At 33.8% G+C, this 26,713-nt stretch overlaps 1 protein-coding gene across 4 annotated transcripts in view; it reads right to left on the reverse strand.

The window, feature by feature from the left end:
* Positions 1 to 5,786: 5,786 nt before the first annotated feature.
* Positions 5,787 to 26,713, reverse strand: part of LOC106876221 (uncharacterized) — a 212,667-nt gene continuing 191,740 nt past the window's right edge. The window contains exons 19-29 of one of the 4 annotated variants that reach the window (XM_089352671.1): positions 25,754 to 25,804; positions 23,588 to 23,614; positions 21,932 to 21,982; positions 21,037 to 21,063; positions 19,266 to 19,292; positions 18,645 to 18,671; positions 16,841 to 16,891; positions 14,107 to 14,157; positions 9,059 to 9,109; positions 7,840 to 7,889; positions 7,235 to 7,492 (exon numbers count right to left, since the gene is read on the reverse strand). In XM_089352671.1, coding sequence (XP_089208797.1) covers positions 7,367 to 7,492; positions 7,840 to 7,889; positions 9,059 to 9,109; positions 14,107 to 14,157; positions 16,841 to 16,891; positions 18,645 to 18,671; positions 19,266 to 19,292; positions 21,037 to 21,063; positions 21,932 to 21,982; positions 23,588 to 23,614; positions 25,754 to 25,804 — 539 coding nt within the window. In that variant the 3' untranslated portion in view covers positions 7,235 to 7,366. Of the gene's footprint in view, positions 7,493 to 7,839; positions 7,890 to 9,058; positions 9,110 to 14,106; positions 14,158 to 16,840; positions 16,892 to 18,644; positions 18,672 to 19,265; positions 19,293 to 21,036; positions 21,064 to 21,931; positions 21,983 to 23,587; positions 23,615 to 25,753; positions 25,805 to 26,713 lie in introns of all 4 variants that reach the window. The other 3 variants (XM_089352672.1, XM_089352673.1, XM_089352674.1) reach the window with 3 other exon arrangements.

The raw sequence follows: 26,713 nt of genomic DNA on the forward strand, positions 1-26,713 counted from the left end.
TCAAAAGAGACACTTATTTTATTATTTATAAAATTTCTATTAATAAAAGATTACGATAATTATGTATGGATATTTTATCAATTTCCGATAATAGAATATATCATATAGATTAATCTACAGTATACTATATACCAGAAAAGAAGCTCATTATTTTGATTGAAATATTCAAAGTTAGAAGACAGGAATAACTACTGTGTGGCTTTGTGAAGAATGAAATAGAGTAATGTGAGGTACTGTTATAATTAAATATAAAGATACCTTGTTTGAACTTTATAGTTTAGTTTGTAGTCTACTTTTTAGGAAAAAATAAAGAGTAACAATTATAACTACTAACTTGCTTGAACTCTTCAGTTATTTTACTGTCATATATATTATTAATCTTATCATTTGCTTTTTTCCTGATTTGATAAGTACTCTTATTCCAACAAGTGGACTGCAAACAAAACATTAAATTCTAACAAAGTGCATTTAAAAATATATTACATAATATGGCTTCATCTACTTATGCAAACAATTCAATTGGTTCCTTAATAGGTTGTGAAGTTGTGAACATTCATGTAAAGTTACTTAAAGATAACGTGGTGAGGCTTGGATTGTCATCAAAAGTAAGAGATTTTATGAATATTAGATTCACATAAAAATGTGAGCTCTATGAACTGTTTTAACATCTTGGAGATGAACATGTGATTCACAGTATTCTTGGGGATGAATGAGCATATTTAAGGCTAAATTAAGAAATAAAAAGTTCACTCTGATTCCTGAACATAAATCTTGGATACAGCCTCACCTTATACCTAGTTTCCAAAATCCATTTCTATCACTGCCCATGATTCTGCTCACTTCAGTTTGCATGTCTAAAAACAGATTGTACTCTTACATCATGTTTGAGTGGTTAGCAGTAGGAAGGGCATTTACCAGTGAAACAATGACTCTAAAAATGTGGTCATTCCACCTATATAAGTATGGATAAATAGACAAAAAAGAAAAAAATGAAAAATCTCTTTCTAACAAGAGAAATTACTAAAAGTATTTACTTACAAAATTAAGGGTACACAAGTATATATAATATTATGCAAAAATTAATACTCAAAGAAATTATGCAGCTTACAAAATATTAAAAAAAATAAATCAATTTTAGGAATTTTGATTTGTCATTCACAAATATCATTTTCTTTTTTCTGGCAAGTGTGTGAGTCAACTGTGAACATGTTTTGGCTTTATCACAACCTCATCAGCAAACATTATTTACATTTGATGGATATTTGTCCTCATCTTGTTTGTTGTTAACACAACGTTTTGGCTGATATACCCTCCAGCCTTCATTAGGTGTTTTGGGGGAAATTTTGAACCTGGGTTCTCATTCCTAAGGTATTTTTCGATGTTATTATTGTTATTATTATTATTATTATTATTATTCAGGTCACTGCTTGGAATCGAACTCGGAATCTTGGGGTTAGTAGCCTGCGCTCTTAACCACTACGCCATATGCTCAAGGGCAACTATGGAGTGAATTTTAGGGCTTATAAATTGATTCCAGGCAGTGACCTGAATAATAATAATAATAATAATAATAATAATAATAATAATAATAATAATAATAATAATAATAATGATAATAATAATAATAACATCAGAAAATACCTTAGGAATGAGAACCCAGGTTTGAAATTTCTCCAAAACACCTGATGAAGGCTGGAGGGTATATCAGCCGAAACATGTTAACAACAAACAAGATGAGGACAAATATCTATCAAACGTAAATAATGTACATAATCCCTCATCTCTTAAATATAGGACTGTCTCATCAGCAAAGTCTAGCTTTCACTGTGCTTGCTGAAATAGTGGATAAAATTAAAATATACAAGATTGCTTATTTGTTTGTAGAATTGTTTAGAAATTAAATATTTCAGATAATTAAGATAAGAGTAATCATGTATTTGTTCAAGAAACAATGTGATACCTGTTCATAAACTATGATAATCTTCTACTATTTTTATTTCATAAAAATCAGTTTAGTTTCATTTATGGATTAAAAAACATTATCTCTGACTTCTACAATGAAAATAATAATTTGATAATTTGATACCATTACTAGTGCTAACCACTTTATTTTTTTGTAAATATTTACAAATTATATAATGTAATATTATTTAGCTTTAAGTAGGGGTGCTGTTGAGCAGATGCAAACTATCTGTGAGGCAAGTTTGTATGGTGCTTTAATTTTCAATTGAAGTTTCATTTCTCTTACAATGCTAATACACTTTAGAAGAATAACTGCATATACTCCCCGTTTCTTATGAATCTGAGAAATTGTTTTTATGAAAGTAGTCGACATAATTCAGTTTCAGAGGAAACTTTTAAAATATAATATTTAGTTAGAATTCACTTAGTCATATGTGTAGGATGTGAGCAGAGTATAATGAACTATAAACTGTTGTGTTCTTGGAAACTCCTAAAAGCTAAATCCTCAAATAAGGATTTGAAGGGAAATACACTAGAACATATCCTACTACTTCCTCCAGGTCCATAGAAATACTTGAGCACAGTTTGGCAAGCTAATTCAGCACTCACGAATTCAGGCATTTCACTACTGCTTGCAATAGTGCAACATATCCACTCAAAATATCACGGCATTGCATTAAAAGTTAAGTAGGTATCTGCCTGGAAAAGAACGTATGCCATTAATAGTATGCAAAGTGGCAGGCACTTCATCAAGCAGACTAGTATCCCAACAATGTGTATTGCTGAGCCAATGAGAGAAAGCCTCTTCATGGTAATCAGACTTTCTAGAAAAAGCAGCCAAGTCTCCCTCAAATTACATCCTCATGTCTTGCGAGAGAAAAGAACACATCAGATAATCTATTCCAGATATGCTCTTAAAAGAATAGGGCAGTTGTGGCTCATAGGTCAGCTCAACTAGCTGATTTAAGGGTTAATATTGAATTCATTAACAAATCACATACATGTATTATTGATTCAATACTTACAACATAAGGAATAAAATAAAAATATCTTTAATTGTCTGTTTATTTTAGGTAGGTATTTTCAACATGCATATTTTTGAGGGATATTCCAATTTTATATTATGATGACAAAATATATACATATTAAGGTATCCCTTTATATAAAAATGATTAAACATGAGTAACAAAAATATACACATAATATAAAAAAGAATGGATTTTAATCCAAATATATCAATATTAAAAAGAAACACAAAAAAATTGAATCTAGATTCAAAAGGATTGAAAATGCTGAATATAAAAAATGAGATAGTACTTCAGTACTTTTGGTTATCTCCCTCAACTAAAAAATTGTTTAACTCTCAATAAAACAAAAAAAAAGAATGAAAAATTAATAAACATGAAAACTGAAAAAGTTAAACATCTTATTGAATCTGATAACATTTTAATAAGAGATCATACCATGCCTATTGAGGGGGCCAAAAGTCAACAATGTGTTGAAGTATTGAATCAAAAGGATCTCTTTTAATTCAATCTCTTGTCCCCACAAAAGCTCAAAATTTTAGTGGGGAGGTAACCCAATTTTTTAATGGCAATTTTTTAATAGGGGTGAGATAAACAAAAAGTACCAAAGTGATATTATCATGGATTATAACACTGACGTTGCATGTGTGTGTGTGTATGTTAAAATATATATATATTATTGAATATTGGAATTTGTATGAACATTTGATCTTTTTCGCATGTTTTTCTGAATTTTCCATTGTATCTTCAATCATTCCTAAAAATTTTTTTAGCATTGATAAACAAAAAAAAAAAAAAAAAAAACTGTTGAAACTGGTATTTTAATAAATCTGTTGCACAATTTCAAAATGACCACATTTTAAGACTCAGGCACATTTTCAACCACCAAATCAAATTTTCTTATATTCTTTTCTCCATATATATATATTGATAATAAGGAGAATGAAGAATTTGAACATTAAGACTTTGTTTATTTTCAGTTAGTTTATTCATCATAATTTTCTGACACATGTTTCAATCACATTAACTGCATATTTATATGCAGCAAGTTATGCTTTATTAGTACAATCTCTTCAGGGTATATAAGTATGACATTGTTCGAAAAGGAATTTTCCTCCATTATTAGTTTGTATTAGGCTCAGTAGTAGTAGTAGTAGTAAACCATTACTTTCATTGATGAGCTGTTTTTCTCAACTGATTGTTTGGCTAAAATTCATCATCAGCAGCAGTGTTTGTTGAAGTTGACAAATATTCTTGACTAGCTGGGGAGTGGTTATTTATAGAATACTTTTCATTTGATAGATTCTACATACTTTATAGTCACATGGCTTTTTGATGGATTTCAGATTTTATTATATTATTTGAATTTTTGTGAAGGTTATTTAGAGTGGTTGTGGATAATTTCTATGCAGTAAGAACCACATGGATATTAAGAGAAGTAGTGAGTTGTATTTTAAATTCTTCTTATTATTATTGTTATTTTAAAGTGTTATTTTAAAGTGCCGGTGGCACATAAATAGCACCAGCGTGATCGTTATCAACATCGCCTTCCTGGCACTTGTGCCAGTGGCACATGAAAAGTCATTCGAGCGAGATCGTTACCAGTGCTGATGGACTGGCTCCTGTGCAGGTGACACGTAAAATACACCATTTCGAGTGTGGCCGTGGATCGTTACCAACGTTGCTTTCCTGGCACGTGAAAAGACATTCGAGTGAGATCGTTGCCAGTGCCGATGGACTGGCCCTGTGCAGGTGACATGTAATACACCATTTCGAGCGTGGCCTTTGCCAGTAAGACATCCGAGTGAGATTGTTGCCAGTGCCCCTGGACTGGCCCTGTGCAGGTGGCACATAAAATACACCATTTCGAGCATGGCCGTTGCCAGTACCTACCTGACTGGCCCTCGTGCCGGTGGCACGTAAAAGCACCCAATACACTCCCGGAGTGGTTGGCGTTAGGAAGGGCATCCAGCTGTAGAAACTCTGCCAAATCAGATTGGAGCCTGGTGTCGCCTTCTGGTCCACCAGTCCTCAGTCAAATCGTCCAACCCATGTTAGCATGGAAAGCGGACGTTAAACGATGATGATGACGATGATGCAGTTAGTGTGATCAAAACACATGTAGGGCAATTATTATGAATAAACTAACTGGAAATAAACATAAAGTTTGACTGATCGAATTCTTCATTCTCCTTATTATCAATATTGTACTTTACACTCTAAATAGTCAAGAAAGAAACTGTAACATCAGATGGGAATTACAGGAAGTTTACCAAAAATGCATTATCTGAAGGAACCAGCCTTGGAATTTTACAGAGCGAAATTTGGTATCTGCCTAGATTTTATATCTCTCCTCTTACTATATATATATATACATATATATATATATATACAATGGAATCTCCCATTGAAGATGACATGAATGTTCAGTTTTTGTTCCACAAATGATCTGTTTATAATAATTAAATATTTATGCTGCATAGTTATTCACTTCCTCTATCAAATCAACATTGCCTGCACAAGTGCAGAAGCGTGCAACACTTCAAATGTCAAAATGATCACAGACCAATGTGAAATAGTTTTGCTCAAGAATGCACACACACACACATGAATGTGACAGAAAGAAATCTGAATACATTTGTGTAAGTAAAATTACAAAAAGTAAATAATATAAAATTTCTGCAATAAGATCAAGATTTCAAGTTTGATGAGGCAAATTTCAAAAACTGGAAATGATTTGAAAAAAATTTGCTTAATGGGGTCCAAACCCCATCAGAAACAAATTTAATCAGCATATAGTTTTATGAATAAAATAAACAACAAAAAAAAACAAGAAAAAAAAAGATAACTTCATCAACAAATTAAAATTAGTCATAACTGTTGCCTAGTTATAGACAACTGGAGAGCAAACTCACATAAGTACCAAAAATAAACAAATTAACAGCCATATTGTGTTTGTCTTATAATGATTCACATTGGAAAACAAAAAAACAAAATTTTAACTGGATTTACTTCATTAATCATCATAGTTTAATGCCTGCCTTCCATGCTGGCAAATGCTTATTTGTAGACATCTATAAGAATAAAAGAATAAGAATTTGTCAATGCAGTTGCTGCATATGACATAGAAACTCTTAATGGAATGGTATTTTTAGATATTTAGTCCAAATCTATAAAGCTAGTAAAGACCTACATGCAATGCTCACTTGTTAAGGGTGACTAATGTGTTATAATGGATAACTTTATAAAGGCATGTGCTGAGGTTAATTAACTTGGCTATTTATTACTACAAAAGTGAATCTTTGTATCAATCTTGGAAACATTACAATTTGCATTAAAAAAAAATTCAGTATATTACTTAACACACTTTATAGAATAGGAACATATGAATCATAAATAAGATCTAGAATCTTGTCCAAAATCTTTAATGTATTGTGTTCTTATAATGCTACCAAAAGCACTACTGAAAACTTGTTACTTTATAAAATATACATTTTTAAAAAATCTTACCAAAAATAAATATCTGTAACAGTGTACTATAATTGCAGGTCCATGTATTGTTTCTAGAAATAAACTGACAAATATATCTAAAGAGAAAGAAATGATTTTTGATACACAAAACCAGTGTAACCACAGTCAATAGTTATCACATTATTTGAAATCGTTTGAAGAATAGACTAAGCAGTACCAAGGACTGTGATATCCATTCTTCCAAAAAGGTTATGGAGCACAAAACACATTATCAAAATTTTAAATAATTATAAAAAAATAAAGCTTTGAGTATCAGATACAAAAAAGATGTAAAAGATTTAAATGTTTTCCTTATATTTGGCTATATTTGTTTGTGTAAAGAGAAAAATATCAGCTAATAGCTTCTTAGGCTTAGGAACAGGGAGAATGGTATATCTGAAGGGTTATTATTGGCACTTGGTTAATTTAAACTGCTGCAAGTTATATGATGAAGGGAATGCATAGTAATAGAGGAAGAGAAGTAGCTGATGTCTATCAAATTTTATGGTAGATGAGACACAATAGAATTGGAAAGAAGAGGAATGTGAGAATGTCAGGTGGTTTCAGATGGGAATAATATAAAGTTAGCACACTCATGGTTTACAAAAAGCAGGTAAAAAAACAGGAGCACAAAGACCAGTGAAAGGCAAAGGACAAGATAGTACTGGTGAATGAAGACTTGCCTTGAGAAGGTATTTTTCTTCTTGGACATGTAAATGGAAGTGTTCACTGTTTTATAAATGAAAGAAGTACTCTGATTATCTGTACTTTGTAAACTACTAGCATCTGTTTAAGAGTGTGAATAAAATGTAGAGTGGCTTTAATTGGTACATATATCAACATGATTAAAAAATGGCAAAATATTTAGATTAACAGTCCAATATTAGATCAGCATAAATAGTTTCTTCTTCTTTAGGTTTTGGTACTGGTTTGCTTGGTCCAGGATCGTTTCTAAACTCAAGTTCTGCATAATTACATTCTTGAACAGATTCAGGCTAAATTGAATTAAAAAAAAACACAATGACATACTACAAGTATAAACAATTATATATCAGAACATTTTTAAATTTATAAACAGACATTTAAACATATTAGAAGTATACATTTTTAATACATCATTATTAAAGAAATATGAAAAATCAATAAAACACTGTTTGGTTTTCACATACAGTATTAAATGCAAAAATAACAATATGAAGGAATAATTTAAACTTATCTCAACTGCTCTATTATCTACCTTTAAGAAAAGGACAGTAAAAAACACATCTTTAAATAATTTTTTGAAGATAATATCTCGATATAACCACTATAAAAGAAAATTAAAATATATTTATGGATTTACCTCATTACTTTGATTGTTGCTCTCATAATTGTCATTCATGCTACCATCTTCTGTTTTTAGACATGTAGAATATAACAGTTGAATATAAAATATAGTAAACATAACACATACTATTAATACAAAACTTATCAAAAAGAAAAGCAATCATATAAGCAGCATTAAAAAATAGCAATTTTTGACAGTAGATACAAATTAGGAGACAGTCAATCTAGAATACCATTGATATTTATTATGTTGATCAGAGAAAGATGAAAGTCAAAACTGATATCAATGGGATTTGAGCTCAGAATGCAGTGGGACTAAATTGAATATGCCCAAGTATTTAGTATTGCCTTCTACTATTTCTGTCGCTCAAATATTTTATTGATATTTAAAAGTACTAAAATTACCATTAAGAGAATCTGTTCACTATTTTTCAACATTACTTTCATGTAAGAGATGTCCATAAGCAGGACTGATGGTGGGTACTCAACAACAGTAGTTGCTCAAGATGTGAAATTCACCATTGTAAATCTCTTCTATACTTTGATTTTCTTGTCTAGTGAACATAATGTTAGTTTATGAACTAGTAAGAATAAATAAATGTGTAAAGTATCGGAGTTAATGTGAATTCCTGCAAGATGTTTATTATATATGCAATGGAATTTTCAAAGTTTTATGTAAATATGTTCATACATGGAACATTAAGCTGCTTATTCTACACACAGAAAATTAAAATGAAAATCAAAATGGAAATCGGAGTTGTAGCCAATGCCAGTGCCACCTGACTGGCACCCGTGCTGGTGGCACGTAGTAAGCACCATTTAGGGTGAGTCAATGCCAGTGCTGCCTGACTGGCTCCCTGTGCCAGTGGCACATAAAATGCACCATCCGAACATGGTCAATGTCAGTGCCCCTGACTGGCACCTGTGCAAGGTGACACATAAAAAGCACCATCCGAACATGGTTGATGCCAGTGCTGCCTGACTGGCTTCCATTCCAGTGGTACATAAAAAGCACCGACTACACTGTCGGATTGGTTGGCATTAGCTAGGGCATTCAGCTGTAGAAATCTTGCCAGATTAGATTGGAGCCTAATGCAACCTACTGGCTTGCTAGTCCTCAGTCAAACCGTCCAACCCATGCAAGAATGGAAAACGGACGTTAAACGATGATGATTTACTAACTTGTTGCTAAATGAATGTAGTTATATTAATGAATTGAATATAATCGTGTTTACCATCAGGTTTCATGCTTGGTGTATTGACATTAGCATAAAAATCATCCACATCTTTAAGGAATTAAAAAAATGGCATAATTATAAATAACATTTAAAATATTTTAATGTAGTATGGAAAGTACCAGGATAAATATTAATAAAAAATATTCACTCTCTTACATATATAAAGTAGTATAAGTAGTAATTAGCAATATTATATTATATTTCTCATTTACCTTAGGAAATCACATAAATTAAGTAAAAAAGTGTGCAGTGTTGGACTCTGCATATCAACATTAGAAAATCTGCCCTTCATTTTTGGAGAGAATCCCTTTGTTCCCAACAAAGATGATAACTCCCTGAACTTTTTTGCAACCTTTTTGGCTGTTAAGACAGATTGGTAACAAAGGTTATCAGCTACTTCTAAGGAGACATCTGGGCATTTGAGAGAATCTACATCCTGAGAGCTTTTCAGTGTTTGTTACTCTAATGATCCTTCTGTACATGAAATTTGCCTTCTACTTTAACCTACATATTACCCCACTACATCTCATGTCACCTTTGCTTACCTTTTACACTAGGCTCACATCACAGAATTCCTCCGGAGTCCTTTCCTGCATACTTATTAAAATGCTAATTTTTCTCAAAGTTTGATATAAGGTTCTTCAATTCTAGGTTTAGCTTCCATGTCAAGAACTTCTGCTCTAGTTTTTCAACAGATTCTGCTGTAAGAGCTAAACCATCAGTATACAAGAGTTCCTAATGATAGCTGGCCTCAAATTCCTCAGTTATGACTTGGAGGCCTGTAATAAACAGGAAAGGCTGAGAACTGAGCCCTGATAAATCCCTACAGGCACATTAGATTCATCACTGAACTCATTGCTGGTTTTCACCTTCTTGACTGAGCTTCTCTACATGGGTGGCATGGCCCTCAGTAGTCATTCATTTACCTTTAATTTCTTCAGTAGGTACTTAATCACAGAATGAGTACAAACAAACATTGTGGGAATTAGCAATATTGCATTATTTTCCCCCTTTTATTTTAGGAACATACAAAATAATTTAGAGAAAGATTGAGAGGTATAAATTATTATTATGACCTCCACCTAAGCGAAGGTGGGGGTATTGTTTTCAGTCATGCTTGATTGTTTGTTTGTCCGTGAACAAGTCATCTCAAAAACTGCTGGATGGATTTGGATGAAACTTTCAAGGATGTTTGGCCTCATGACTGGCGTGAACTGATTACATTCTGGAATTGATCCGGTTCTGGACAAGGATTCTGGATTATTTTTCCTGTCTTTTACTTCATTTTTGAGAGCAGTTGAGTTTATTTCAGATATTTTAAAACGTTGGTGTTGCCTTGGTGGAGGTTTGTGTTCTCTGAGTGCTCTTGTCATTATTATTATTACTATTATTATTGTTATTTCAAACATGGTCAGTCTGAAAATGATAAACAGTTTTAGACACCAAAGGGCTGAAATTAGATGAAGCTAACTTCTCAAAGATTTGTTAGCTTACAGAAGGATGATACAAAAAAATATTTGAGTAAACTTTTGAATCAACCAAAAATTTTAGAAATACTTGGAGAGCTTTTGACCAGCTCAAATCAGCATCACCAGCACCACCACCATTACTACCACAGTCAGTGCCAATCAAAACAATAACAACCACAATACTAAAAATAGCAATAACTAAACAAATGAGAAAGAACATGAAATCAACAAGAACCTCTACAGAAAGAAAGATGTGAAAATGATTTGTGCATTTAAAACTGTCTGACCAACAAGCCAACATTTTTCCCCTTTGCTGCAACCACAATAAGAAGACACAACAGACAACTCACCCATCACTGCCTTTGCTAATATTGTCCACTGATTACAAGAGAAAAAATCACTATCCTGGTAGATAAATTAAAACAAGCAAAATACATGTTAATGAAACACGTAAGACACAATGTTAACAATCCTGTTCTGTGTCCAACAAAAGACAAAACCAAATACGGTTACTTATAGAAAAATTACTATTAAAACAAAAGAATTAGAACAGATGACAGAAAAAGGCATGGAAAAATGTTTACAGAAAAAGACATAGAAAAATGTCTAAGACCAGTCTGGATTATTAAAAGTTACATCACCAGAGGAAGAAGGTATGGTACAGTAAAGGTAAGATTCTCTATGGAAGAAAAGGCAATAAAACACTCAATGACAATGCCGAAAGCTATTGTCAGTTACACAGACCATAAACTTGCGATCTACACAGTTGACCTAAATAGGCCTCATAGGCAGGGAGTTGGCTACAGGAAGCTGAATGCATCACTTTTGGCATGCCAAACCTACATACTGGATCTGTGTATTAGTTAAGCAGGCGCTGATGGAGTCAGTCCTCAACAACAATTGGTAGTTTGCTCTGAAAAGGGCAATTAGAGCAGAATCCATTAGGTTTAGTAAGGCATTAGTAACAAAGAAATAAAATAGAGGGTAACTTAGAGGTGCTTAAGAAAGGCACTGAAACTGATGTGCTCATGATGAGATTGTCCCTGGACAAGTTCTTCAACACTAAGCATGAAGAATGCCTTATCAAAGCTAAGATGCATGCTCTAAGAAACGAAGGAACAAAAACCATCTGATGGGCCTCAGTGGAAGAGGCACAATGTGGCAACAAAGCCACAATTTGGTTTTTGGTGAACCAAAATGGATGCATGGTACTTGAACCTGAGCAGATGATTGCAGCATTTCAACAGGACTTCACTCAGCTGATTGGGATGAATGGCAGTCTGGAATGCAGGATGGATCTTCAGTGCCTACCTTGATGCTCCACCCACTCTTGCTAAGGTGGGTGGAGCATCACAAAAGGCTGACAACAGTCCCAAAAATACAAGATGCAATCATGGATGCTGCATGGAAGTGGGGGGCGAATTGCCTGGTTTGGATGGCCTGCCCTATGAAATTTACTTTCATATGCCCGACTTGTTTGGTGGCCTCTTAGCATATATCTGCCACAACTGGCAGCAGAATGGGAGAATTCCTAGTTCTGTAGGTCAAGGAGTGGTGGCACTGCTAAGAAAGGACTCAAACAAGGGGCATCAAATAGAACATTTTAGACCCATTATGCAGCTGAATGCAGATTAAAAAAATTTGGTCAAAGTGATATCAAAAAGTTGGTGCTTGTCAAGGAGCTGATTGGGGATGTGCAAACATGTACCATTCTAAGCAGCTCTGTCCATGACAACCTCCACCTTATGTGATATATCATAGACATAGTAGATAAAGAAGCTGGCATGGGTGACACCTGATCAATTTGGATTGATCAATAGCCTTCAATAATAGGGTCGACCACCAATATTTGGTGGCTATTCTCATGGTGGCCAGTTTCAGTCCCATTTACAATGGTTGGATTGCTGCAATGTACAATGACATCTGCTCAATAGACTGGATGATTGGTTACTTATTGGAACTATTCAGCACCATGTACTTGGCTTGCCAAGGGTGTCTCCTCTCATCTATTCTGTATGTGTTGACTTTAAGGCAACTACTGTGGAAACTGGAAGCATCGAAAAACATCCAATGTGAACCAGGAAGTGGGAGAACTGAGTCAGCATATGCTTATGACGTCACTGTCATAGTGTTGAACATGAACCTGATTGGCACTGTTCTAAAAGAATATGAAGCAATGACAGGAGCAAAAATTAACTGAGGACAGTCAGTGGGCTTAAAGTTTGGCATCTGGAGAGGCAAGTCCATGCCATCCAATAATGTCATGGGATGCTGGATGGAGGGATTAGTTAAATTACTTGGGTTTTGGTTTGGTCTGGACCTCCAGATAGAGAAAAATCACTGGTGCATTGGACAAATTCCATTGCAGTATTTTTTCTGAGGTCTTTTACATTTTGAATGCAGGGTGGCCAATCTCACTCAGAAATGGGCTGAGAGAAAGTTGTTTCTGAAAGATCAGGCAGAAGTGGTGAATGCATATATTGTCTACATCATATATTACTGCCTGACCATCATGCCTCACCCTAGTTTGTGTGTGACCAAACTGGAGGGGATATTCTCCACTGGTCAAGCACTCCATTTGCTGTCAACACCTGCTGAATAGAGGACTGGGCATGTCGTGGCTGCTGATACACAGACTTGCATTGAGGCTATGACATCCCCAATGTTTTCTTGTTAGTAAGAAGGTGGGGTTGCTGTTTGTCAGATTTGCTCTTCCACAGCCTATTTCTTTGACTGAGTTGTGGTTGTAGATCAAGAGTAGACTAAAGCAGAGCACCTAGTACTTAGAGTGTCTTCAGGTACTCAGAGTCTCCTGTCAATTGGGCAATGCAGTTGGAAGTTCCACTTTAGTGTTCTATAGAGAATTAGTGGTGTGTAAGTGTGACAACATTCAATGAAATTCTGGGCATTGATGAGAATCAACTGGTCTGTTCCAGAGGACTTTCAGGCTGGGACCTATAGATAATTAGAGAAGGGAGGAGAAGTATAATATGGATGTTAGATATAGAAAAGGGTACTAAATACTGAATATACACAGATCCAATGCTTTCAAATCTTTTAAGAGGTAGCATGGAACAGTGAGTAGAAGAGATGAAATGGAGGGTGGTGGCATGAAATTGGCAAAAGGAGCAGTAGATGATGACTTAGCAGGTGCAATTTTACATAGGCCTCAGATATACACACATACATGCATTTATACCTATATTTATATATGTATGTGCCATACTTTTGGTATATTTCATAAATACTGCTCCTCTTATTTTGACATAGATTTCTCCAAGTTTACCTAGGAATTGAGCCTTTGAGTCTGTTCTAGTACAGCATAATACTTCATTACCACCTAGTTTTTACAATCTTGTTTCTTAGCTGTTATGGTGCTGTATACAGTAGTACTTCATCTCATGTCACCTTATGTTTATTTGGGACTTATCACAGGCCACTCTAAAACTCAGATAAGCATTTAAGTTTTCTGTCATGTTGTAAGTATGTACATTCTCATTTTTATTCTCATGTGCCAGATAATACCTCCGTAGATATATTTAGTTATATTAATAAATTGAGTATAATCATGCTTACCTTCAGGTTTCTTGCTTGGTTTTTTGACTTTAGCATTAGGATCATTCACATCTTTAAGAAATTAAAAAATAAATCCCATACAATTATAGATATTGTTTAAAATATATTTATGTTGTGCTGAAAGTAACAGAACTAACAACAGGAATTAACAATATTATATTATTTTCCCCATTTACATCTCAATACTATTATGAAATTAACAGAAAAAAAAAACACCGAATGGTGTAAAGTACAATTAAAGAAGAATAAAGGTAGAAAATGTTAAAGATAAATTTGAAAATCTACAAGAGTAAAGCTTATGATAGGAATACTGCAAAATGAACAATTATGATTTTTTGTTCATATATAAGGTTATATAACTTATTTCTACTCAAAGGAAAAAAAGGGCTAAATATTTGCTAACTCTTTGCTTAATTCTTCTTATCACCACCATCGTTATCATTGCCACTATAACCATCTTCATTGTTTATCCACTGTTTAGCATAAAGGTCATTCACATCTTTAGGGAATCAAAGATTTTATTTAAAATATATCAATGCTGTGCTGAAAGTATCAGAACTTATATTAATGAGAAACGTTCATTCCCTCTAATACATAAATGTTCGAAGAAGTATAAGCAGGAACTTAAGTATTCATTCTTTACATTGGGAACACCTTATGAAATTTCTACCTGCTCATTTCCTACATAAAAAGCACATGCATTTTCCTGATAGGATATGAGTTCAGTCTTTCTTCCTATGGGGTAAAAAATGTGTTTTTACTAGATTCAATTTAAAATCTTTTAAATGCAGATTTTGCTATCGAGTTTGGAATTTCTGTCTGACCCAATTTTTCTACAGATTCTGTCATAAAAGCTAGGTCATCAGCATACAAGTGTTTGAAGGTTGTCTAAAATACACTTTTGATAAGTTGGAGGCCTAAATAAACGGGAAAGGATGAGCACTAATTCCTGATAAACCCCATGTGCACATTAAATTCATTGTGATTGCTCACCTTGCTCACAGTGATTCTGCACATGGTTTTTATGGCTCACACAACCAGTTCATGTAAGTCCAGTTTCCTTAGAATCTACCAAATCAGATAGTGAATTACTCAATCAAAGGGTTGTCCTTTTCTCCAAATTCACAAATGCTTGATATAGGAGCTTACTCCTAGCTAAGTACTTCTTTGTAGTTATTTCATTTGGAATATGATCTCAATGATACAGCTTCTTGGTATATCCAAGTTAATCCTATTGCTAATCAAATTTCCAGTGATACATGAATATTGTAAATCTCTAAATATCTAGTCTCAAGAGACCAGCTACATTTCCTACCTATTCATTCTGTAATTGCACTGTCATGATACTGTAAAACTGGAATGCTGCTAGCTCTTCTGCTTCTACTTGGAATAAATTCATTCTTTACTTTTGACATCAGTAGGATTGAGAAAGCCATTGTTATTCTATACATCTAAACAGTGTGTCTTCTCTCTTGCGGACTGTCCGTCAATTTGGATGGCCTCGCATGTCTGATCCTCATCTTGCACAATATATGCCAACTTTTGCTATTTTGCCTTTCCTTATGCTACGTATAGCCAACATTTAGCTTCTTTTTAGTTATTTGATATTTTCTCTATTGCCCCATTTCTACAAGTCTTTCACTTGTTATGATGCTACCTAAAATATTGTCTCAGTGTGTGCCACCTTGTACCAGTCACTTATCTAATCTATAGAGTTCAGTACATGGTGCCATAAAAGCTGCAGATTTTCTTCTGTTATAATCTATGTTAGATATATAATTTTTGTCATATATATTATCATATATGTTAGTTAATACCTCTCAAACTCTTGTTAGTTATATTAATGAACTGAACATAATGATGCTTACCGGCAGGTTTCTTCCTACTTCTATTGACTTAAGGTGTTTTAAAATAATGACATATAATTCTAGATAACATTTAAAATATAACATTTAAAATGATGTATTGAAAGTATCAGAACAAATATTAATGGAAAACATTCACCCTCTCATGCACATCTACATAAGCAGGAATTAGTAATATAATATTATTTTCCCTATTTACCTCAGATTATCATTACCAAATTAAAAGAAAAAACAAACAAATAAAAATACATTGAGATATAAAATAAAGTACAATTAATGATTAATAAAGGTAGAAATTGCTAATACACCTGAAAATATATGTTTACATGTAGTGCAAAATGCACATTTATAAATGTTTGTGTTATGTAGGTTATATTACAGTGTTATCTCTATTGCAAGGAAAATTGACCTAAATATTTGCTAACTCTTTGCTTAATTTATCTTGTCATCATCATTGCCACCATTGTCATCACATTGATCAATCACTGTCAATGCTAGCATGGGTTTGTCAAGCCATCATAATTAAAACCAGTTCCTCATGGTTGTCACAACACACCTTGGCTTGATCCACTGATCATAATTCTCTCATATCATCTCGTATTGGTGTAGTTTCTGAGGCTGGAACTTCATGAGTCTTTGGTTCTATTTAATGCTCTCTTACATTCACACTTTCTAAACCTGTCTGTTATCTGTTATGGTAATTTTCAAAGTAGTATCTTATGTGTCACTTTGTGTTTTTTAGTTGGGACATTGCACCAGCCAACAATCTCGGCTTGAAACCCCAGCAGATTGTCTGTGTTATATGTATCAGTTAATATCCCTTGAAGTTTATATAGTTTTATGAATGGACTGAATATAATTATGCTTACCATGAGTTTTCACACTTGGTTTGTTAACTTTAGCATAAAGTTCTTCCACATCTTTAAGAAATTAAAGAAAGATATGATTTAAATATATTAATGCTGTGCTAGGACTAGGACTAATATTCATGAAAAACACTCGCTCCCTCATGTACATAAATGTTCAAAGAAGTATAAGCAGGAATGTATGTTTGTTTACACTGGGGACACCTTATGAAATTTCTACTTGCTCATTTCCAGCATAAAGAGCACATTTATTTTCCTGATGGTACCTGAGTCCAGTCTTTCTCCCTATATTTTGCTAGATTAAATTTAATGCCCTTCAAATGCAGATTTTACTCTCATGTTTGGAATTTCTATCTGACCCAGTTTTTCTACAGATTCTGACATAAAAGCATAATCATCAGCATACAGGTGTTTTGAAAGTTATCTAAGATACATCTTTTTTAGCTTGGGGACCTAAGGAAACAGGAAAGGCTGAGCATTGAGTTTTGATAAACCCCCATATGCACACTAAATTCATTGCTATCACTCACCTTGCTCACAGTGATTCTGCACATTGCTAATATGGCTCACACAACCAATTCATCAAAATCCAGTCTCCTTAGCAGCTACCAGATCAGATAGTGTATGACGAAGTGAAAGGGTTTGTTCCTTTCTCCAAATTCACAAATGCTTGGTATAGGAGCTTACTCTTAGCTAAGTACTCATCATCATCATCATCATCATCGCTTAATGTCCGCTTTCCATGCTAGCATGGGTTGGACGATTTGATTGAGGACTGGCAAGCCAGAAAGCTGCACCAGGCTCCAATCTGATCTGGCAGAGTTTCTACAGCTGGATACCCTTTCTAACACCAACCACTCCGAGAGTGTAGTGGGTGCTTTTACGTGCCACCGGCACGAGGGTCAGTCACACGGTACTGGCAACGACCACACTCAAAAAGGTATTTTTTATGTGCCATCTGCATGGGAGTCAGTCTGGCGGCACTGGCAACGACCTTGCTGGAATGATTTTCTAATGTGCCATCAGCACAAGTGCTACTAGGCGGCGCTGGTAACGATTACGTTCAAATGGTGCTATTTATGGGCCACTAGCATGGAAGCCACTTTGTAGTTATTTCATTTGGAATATGATCTCAATGATACAGCTTCTTGGCATATCAAAGTTAATCCTATTCTTAATCAACTTTCTAATAACCCATGGATATTCCAAATTCCTAAATATTTAGTCTCAAGGGACCAGCTACTTTCCCTATCTTTACATTGTTTAATTGTGCTGTCATAACACTGTAAAACTGGAATGCTGGTAGCTCTTCTGCTTCTATTTGGAATAAACTTACTCTCTTTATGTTTGGTATCAGTAAGACTTAGGAAGGCATTGTTATTCTATACATCTATCCAGTGTCTCTTCTACCTTGTAAATGGTGTGTCAATTTGGATGGCCTCGCATGTCTGATCCTCATCTTGCACAATATATGCCAACTTTTGCTATTTTGCCTTTCCTTACGCTACGTGTAGTCAACATTTAGCTTCTTTTTAGTTGCTTGATATTTTCTTTATTGCCCCCTTTCTACAAGTCTTTCACTTGTTATGATGCTACCTATAATATTGTCTCAGTGTGTGCCACCTTGCACCAGTCACTTATCTAATCTATAGAGTTCAGTACATGGTGCCATAAAAGCTGCAGATTTTCTTCTGTTATAATCTATGTTAGATATATAATTTTTGTCATATATATTATCATATACGTTAGTTAATACCTCTCAAACTCTTGTTAGTTATATTAATGAACTGAACATAATGATGCTTACCAGCAGGTTTCTTCTTATTTGTATTGTCTTTAGGATAAAAATTGAACACAAATATTAAAGACTTAAAAAATAAATGACATATGACTATAGATAATTTTCAAAATATATTTATGAAGCATTGAAACTATCGGAACAAATATCAATGTGAAACAATCACTCCTTCATACACATACATGTTCAATGCTGTATATGTAAGAAATTGTAACGTAAGACGGAGGAAGCCATTGTTATTCTATACATCTACATATATTGTCTTGTATTTGGCAGACTGTTAGTCAGTTTGGATCCCCTTGCATGTCTGATCCTCATCTTGCACAATACATGCAACCTCTGCTTTTTTTGCCCTTACCTTTGCTATGTATAGCAAAAATTTAGCTTCTCAGTATTGCCTTCTTTCTAAAAGTCTTTCACTTGCTATGGTGGTACCTATAATATTGTCTCAGTGTGGGTCACCTTACACCAGCCACTTATCTAATCTATGGAGTTCAGCATGTGGTTCAGTAAAAGCTGCAGATTTTCCTCTGCTATAATCTTAGATACATAATCTTCGTCAAATATGTTAGTTAATAACTCTCAAACACTTGTTAGTTATATTAATGAACTGAACATATTCATGCTTACCAGCAGGTTTCTTCCTGCTTGTATTGTCTTTAGGATAATGATTGACCACAAATTTAAGGTGTTAAAAAATAATGACATGATTATAGATAATATTTAAAATATATTTAGGATGTATTGAAAGTATCAGAACAAATATTAATAAAAAAAAAATTTACTCCCGCATACACATATACATTCAAAGTTGTATAAGCAGGGATTAATAATATAATATTATTTTCCCCATTTAGCTCAGTTTATCATTACCAAATTAATACAAAACAAACAATAAAAAGTATTGGGTGGGATAATGAAGTACAATTAAGGATTAATAAATGTAAAAATTGTTGACATACATTCCAAAATCTATATGAGTAAATTTTATATGTAATGTAAAATGCACATTTATAAACTTTTGTTTCATGTAGGTTATATTACACTTATGTGTCTAGTTAAAGGAAAATTGACCAAATATTTGCTAACTCTTTGCTTAATTTATTTTGTCATCATTAGTCACACCATCAGCATCATCATTGATCAACTACTATTGATGTCCTGCTTAGGTTTGTCAAGTGATCATAATTTAAATCAGTTCCTCTTTGCTATCACAGCACACCTTGGCTTCATCCACATCATAACCCTCTCATATCATCTCATTTTGGTGTAGTTTCTGAGGTTGGACCTTGAAGACTTTGGTACTATATAAAGTTCCCTTACTTCCACACTTCGACTAAAGAGCAGTGCACCAGCATGTCTGCAGTCAAACGACTGCAACAAGTAAAAGAATAATTGTTCAACAGAGTCATATGCATTAGTTTCCAAGGTTAATTGTTAAGAACACCTCTTCCATAGTTTGGAGGCCTAAATAAGCAGGAATGCTGAGCACTGAATCCTGATAAACCCCATATGCATACTAAATTCATTGCTATCACTCACCTTACCCAAAATGATTCTGCACATGGCTTGTATGGCTCACACAACCTATTCATCTAAGTCCCATTTCCCTAGCATCTACTAAGTTAGATAGTGAATGACTAAGTGAAAGGGTTTGTCCATTTCTCCAAATTCACAAATGCTTGGTATAGGAGCTTACTCCTAGCTAAGTACTTCTTTGTAGTTATTTCATTTGGAATACAATCTCAATGATACAGCTTCTTGGCATATCAAAGTTAATCCTATTCTTAATCAACTTTCTAATAACCCATGGATATTCCAAATTCCTAAATATCTAGAGTCAAGAGACCAGCTAAATTTCCAGCCTTTTCATTCTTTAATTGCATTGTCATGATACTGTAAAACTGGAATGCTGGTAGCCCTTCTGCTTCTACTTGGAATAAATTCACTCTTTACTTATGCATCAGTAAGACTGAAGAAGCCATTGTTATTCTATACATTTACAAAGTGTGACTTCTCGCTTGCAGACTGTCAGACAATTTGGATGAACTTGCATGTTTGATCCTCATCTTGCACAATACATGCAACTTCTGCTTTTTTTGCCCCTCCTTTTGCTATTTACAGCCAAAATTTAGCTTCTCTTTAGTTATTTTATATTTTCTCTATTGCCCCCTTTCCAAAAGTCTTTCACTTACTATGGTGCTGCCTATAATATTGTCTCACTGTGTGCCACCTTGCACCAGCCACTTATCTAATCTATGGAGTTCAGCATGTGGTTCAGTAAAAGCTGCAGATTTTCCTCTGCTATAATCTTAGATACATAATTTTTGTCAAATATGTTAGTTAATAACTCTCAAACACTTGTTAGTTATATTAATGAACAGAACATATTCATGCTTACCAGCAGGTTTCTTCCTATTTGTATTGTCTTTAGGATAAAGATTGACCACAAATTTAAGGTGTGAAAAAATAATGACATGATTATAGATAACATTTAAAATATATTTAGGATATATTGAAAGTATCAGAACAAATATTAATGAAAAACATTCACTCTCTCATACACATACACATTCAAAGTTGGATAAGCAAGAATTAGTAATATAATATTATTTTCCTCATTTAGCACTGATTATCATTACCAAATTAAAAGAAAAAACAAATGAATAAAAATACATTGAGTTATAAAATAAAGTACAATTAATGATTAATAAAGGTAGAAATTGCTAATACACATGAAAATATATGTTTACATGTAGTGCAAAATGCACATTTATAAATGTTTGTGTTATGTAGGTTATATTACAGTGTTATCTCTATTGCAAGGAAAATTGACCTAAATACTTGCTAACTCTTTGCTTAATTTATCTTGTCATCATCATTGCCACCATTGTCATCACATTGATCAATCACTGTCAATGCTAGCATGGGTTTGTCAAGCCATTATAATTAAAACCAGTTCCTCATGGTTGTCACAACACACCTTGGCTTGATCCACTGATCATAATTCTCTCATATCATCTCGTATTGGTGTAGTTTCTGAGGCTGGAACTTCATGAGTCTTTGGTTCTATTTAATGCTCTCTTACATTCACACTTTCTAAACCTGTCTATTATCTGTTATGGTAATTTTCAAAGTAGTATCTTATGTGTCACTTTGTGTTTTTTAGTTGGGACATTGCACCAGCCAACAATCTCGGCTTGAAACCCCAGCAGATTGTCTGTGTTATATGTATCAGTTAATATCCCTTGAAGTTTATATAGTTTTATGAATGGACTGAATATAATTATGCTTACCATGAGTTTTCACACTTGGTTTGTTAACTTTAGCATAAAGTTCTTCCACATCTTTAAGAAATTAAAGAAAGATATGATTTAAATATATTAATGCTGTGCTGAAAGTACTAGGACTAATATTCATGAAAAACACTCGCTCCCTCATGTACATAAATGTTCAAAGAAGTATAAGCAGGAATGTATGTATTGTTTACACTGGGGACACCTTATAAAATTTCTACTTGCTCATTTCCAGCATAAAGAGCACATTCATTTTCCTGATGGTACCTGAGTCCAGTCTTTCTTCCTATATTTTGCTAGATTAAAGTTAATGCCCTTCAAATGCAGATTTTACTCTCATGTTTGAAATTTCTATCTGACCCAGTTTTTCTACAGATTCTGACATAAAAGCAGAATCATCAGCATACAGGTGTTTTGAAAGTTATAGCTTGGGGACCTAAGGAAACAGGAAAGGCTGAGCATTGAGTTTTGATAAACCCCCATATGCACACTAAATTCATTGCTATCACTCATCTTGCTCACAGCGATTCTGCACATTGCTTATATGGCTGAAACAACCAATTCATCAAAAACCAGTTTCCTTAGCAGCTACCAGATCAGATAGTGTATGACTAAGTGAAAGGGTTTGTTCCTTTCTCCAAATTCACAAATGCTTGGTATAGGAGCTTACTCCTAGCTAAATACTTCTTTGTAGTTATTTCATTTGGAATATGATCTCAATGATACAGCTTCTTGGCATATCCAAGTTAATCCTATTCTTAATCAACTTTCTAATAACCCATGGATATTCCAAATTTCTAAATATTTAGTCCCAAGAGACCAGCTACTTTCCCTATCTTTACATTGTTTAATTGTGCTGTCATAACACTGTAAAACTGGAATGCTGGTAGCTCTTCTGCTTCTATTTGGAATAAACTTAGTCTCTTTATGTTTGGTATCAGTAAAACTTAGGAAGGCATTGTTATTCTATACATCTATCCAGTGTCTCTTCTACCTTGTAAATATTGTGTCAATTTGGATGGCCTCGCATGTCTGATCCTCATCTCGTACAATATATGCCAACTTTTGCTATTTTGCCTTTCCTTACGCTACGTATAGTCAACATTTAGCTTCTTTTTAGTTGCTTGATATTTTCTTTATTGCCCCCTTTTATGGTGCTACCTAAAATATTGTCTCAGTGTGTGCCACCTTGCACCAGTCACTTATCTAATCTATAGAGTTCAGTACATGGTGCCATAAAAGCTGAAGATTTTCTTCTGTTATAATTTGTCTTAGATATATAATTTTTGTCATATATATTATCATATATTACATACTGAAATAAGAGGAATGACCAGCAAAAGTGGACTCCTATATGCTAGAAATAGATGCCGAATCATCTAACCACAAAGAATATGTTCTCAGTATTCTTCGTGGTTAGATGATTCGGCATCTATTTCTAACATATAGGAGTCCACTTTTGCTGGTCATTCCTCTTATTTGTGTACGTAACATAATTTTAATCTTCGGATTTTTTAAAAATGCTGGACCACTGGTTTTAATTGATTAATATCAATTTCTATCCTTATTATTAAATTTTATATTTTCATATATGTTAGTTAATACATCTCAAACTCTTGTTAGTTATATTAATGAACTGAACATAATGATGCTTACCAGCAGGTTTCTTCCTGCTTGTATTGTCTTTAGGATAATGATTGACCACAAATTTAAGGTGTTAAAAAATAATGACATGATTATAGATAACATTTAAAATATATTTAGGATGTATTGAAAATATCAGAACAAATATTGATGAAAAACATTCACTCTTACACACACACACACACATTCAAAGTTGTGTAAGTAGGAATTAGTAATATAATATTATTTTCCCCATTTAGCTCAGATTATCATTACCAAATTAATACAAAATAAACAATAAAAAATATTGAGTGGGATAGTGAAGTACAATTAAGGATTAATAAATGTAAAAATTGTTGATTTACATTCCAAAATCTATATGAGTAAATTTTATATGTAATGTAAATTGCACATTTATAAACTTTTGTTTTATGTAGGTTATATTACACTTATGTGTCTAGTTAAAGGAAAATTGACCAAATATTTGCTAACTCTTTGCTTAATTTATTTTGTTATCATTAGTCACACCATAAGCATCATCATTGATCAACTACTATTGATGTCCTGCTTAGGTTTGTCAAGTGATCATAATTTAAATCAGTTCCTCTTTGCTATCACAACACACCTTGGCTTCATCCACATCATAACCCTCTCATATCATCTCATTTTGGTGTAGTTTCTGAGGTTGGACCTTGAAGTCTTTGGTACTATATAAAGTTCCCTTACTTCCACACTTCGACTAAAGAGCAGTGCACCAGCATGTCTGCAGTCAAACGACTGCAACAAGTAAAAGAATAATTGATCAACAGTCATTAGCATACAGTTGTTTCCAAGGTTTGTTGTTGAGAATATCTCTTTCATAGTTTGGAGGCCTAAATAAGCAGGATGGCTGAGCACTGAGTCCTGATAAACCCCATGTGCATACTAAATTCATTGCTATCACTCACCTTACCCAAAATGATTCTGCACATGGTTTTTATGGCTAACACAACCAGTTCATGTAAGTCCAGTTTCCTTAGAATCTACCAGATCAGATAGTGAATTACTCAGTTAAAGGGTTGTCCCTTTTTCCAAATTCACATATGCTTGATATACGAACTTCCTTCTAGCTAATATGAGCTCAATGATACAGCTTCCTGGCATATACAGGTAAATCCTATTCTTAATAAAAACTTCCAGTGATTCATGAATCTCTAAATATCTAGTCTCAAGGGACCAGCTACATTTCCTACATTTTCATTCTTTAATTGCACTGTCATGATACTGTAAAACTGGAATGCTGGTAGCCCTTCTGCTTCTACTTGGAATAAATTCACTCTTTACATATGCATCAGTAAAACTGAGGAAGCCATTGTTATTCTATACATTTACAAAGTGTGACTTCTCTCTTGCAGACTGTCAGACAATTTGGATAAACTTGCATGTTTGATCCTCATCTTGCACAATACATGCAACTTCTGCTTTTTTTGCCCCTCCTTTTGCTATTTACAGCCAAAATTTAGCTTCTCTTTAGTTATTTTATATTTTCTCTATTGCCTCCTTTCTACAAGTCTTTTACTTGTTATGGTGCTACCTATAATATTGTCTCACTGTGTGTCACTTTGCACCAACCACTTATCTAATCTTTAGATTTCAGCATGTGGCTCCATAAAAGCTACAGATTTCCTTCTGTTGTAATCCGTCTTAGATATATAATTTTTCCCATATATGTTAGTTAATAACTCTCGAACTCTTGTAAGAAAAATTGGCCTAAATATTTGCTAACTCTTTGCTTAATTTATGTTATCATCATTATCATTGATCATCCACTGTCGATACTAACATAGGTTTGTCCAGCAATCATAATTAAAACCAGTTCCTCTTGGTTGTCACAACACACCTTGGTTCGATCCACTGATCATAATTCTCTCATATTGGTGTAGTTTCTGAGGCTGGACCTTCATGAGTCTTTGGTTCTATATAAAAGATCCCTTACTTTCACACTTTCCAAACCTGTCTATTATCTGTTATGGTAATTTCCAAAGTAGTATTTTATGTGTTACTTTGTGGTTTTTATTTGGGACCTTGCACCAGCCACTGATTTGTACTTTCAACCTCAGCAGATTGTCCCATAAGAACACAAATTTTCTCTGTTATATGTACCAGTTAATACTGCTTGAAGTTTATATTTCTTAACGAACTGAATGTAATTATGCTTACCATAGGTTTCCTTGTTTGGTTTATTGACTTTAGCATAAAGGTCATTCACATCTTTAAGTAATTAAAATAAGATTTTATTTAAAATCTGTTAATGATGTGCTGAAAGTATCAGAACTAATATTAATGAGAAACATTCACTCCCTCACATACATAAAGGTACAAAGAAGTACAAGCAGGAATTTTTGTGTGCATTATTTAGACTGGGAACACTTGTTGAAATTTCTACCTGCTCACTTCCTGCATACAAAACACATTTTTTTTCCTGATGATATCTGAGTTCAGTCTTTCTTCATATATGGTAAAACATTTGTTTTTACTAGATTCAATTTAAAATCTTTTAAATGCAGGTTTTGCTATCATGTTTGGAATATCTATCAGATGAGAGGCGCAGGCATGGCTGTGTGGTAAGAAGCTTGCTTCCCAACCACATGTTTTCAGACTCAGTTTCACTGCGTGGCACCTTGGGCAAGTGTCCTCTATTATATCTTCAAACTGACCAAAGCCTTGTGTGTGGATTTGGTAGACAGAAACTGAAAGAAGCCTGTCATATATATATATATATGTGTGTGTGTGTGTGTGTGTGTGTGTCTGTGTTCGTCCCCCAACCATCGCTTGACAACCGATGTTGGTGTGTCTATGTCCCTACAACTTAGCAGTTTGGCAAAAGCGACTGACAGAATAAGTAACAGGATTACAAACAATAAGTCCTGGGGCCAACTTCTTTGATTAAAATGCTGTGCACCAGCATGGTCACAGTTAAATGACTGAAACAAGTAAAAGAATATATGTTCAACAGATTTTGTTATCAGAGCTATGTCATCAGTATACAGGTGCTTCCATGGTTAGTTGTTGAGAATACCTCTTTCATAGTTTGGAGGCCTAAATAAGCAGGACAGTTGAGCACCGAGTCCTGATAAACCCCATATGCACACTAAATTCGTTGCTATTGCTCACCTTGCC

The sequence above is a fragment of the Octopus bimaculoides genome, chromosome 5, assembly GCF_046866305.1.
Source record: "Octopus bimaculoides isolate indiv1 chromosome 5, ASM4686630v1, whole genome shotgun sequence".
Lineage (NCBI taxonomy): Eukaryota > Metazoa > Mollusca > Cephalopoda > Octopoda > Octopodidae > Octopus > Octopus bimaculoides.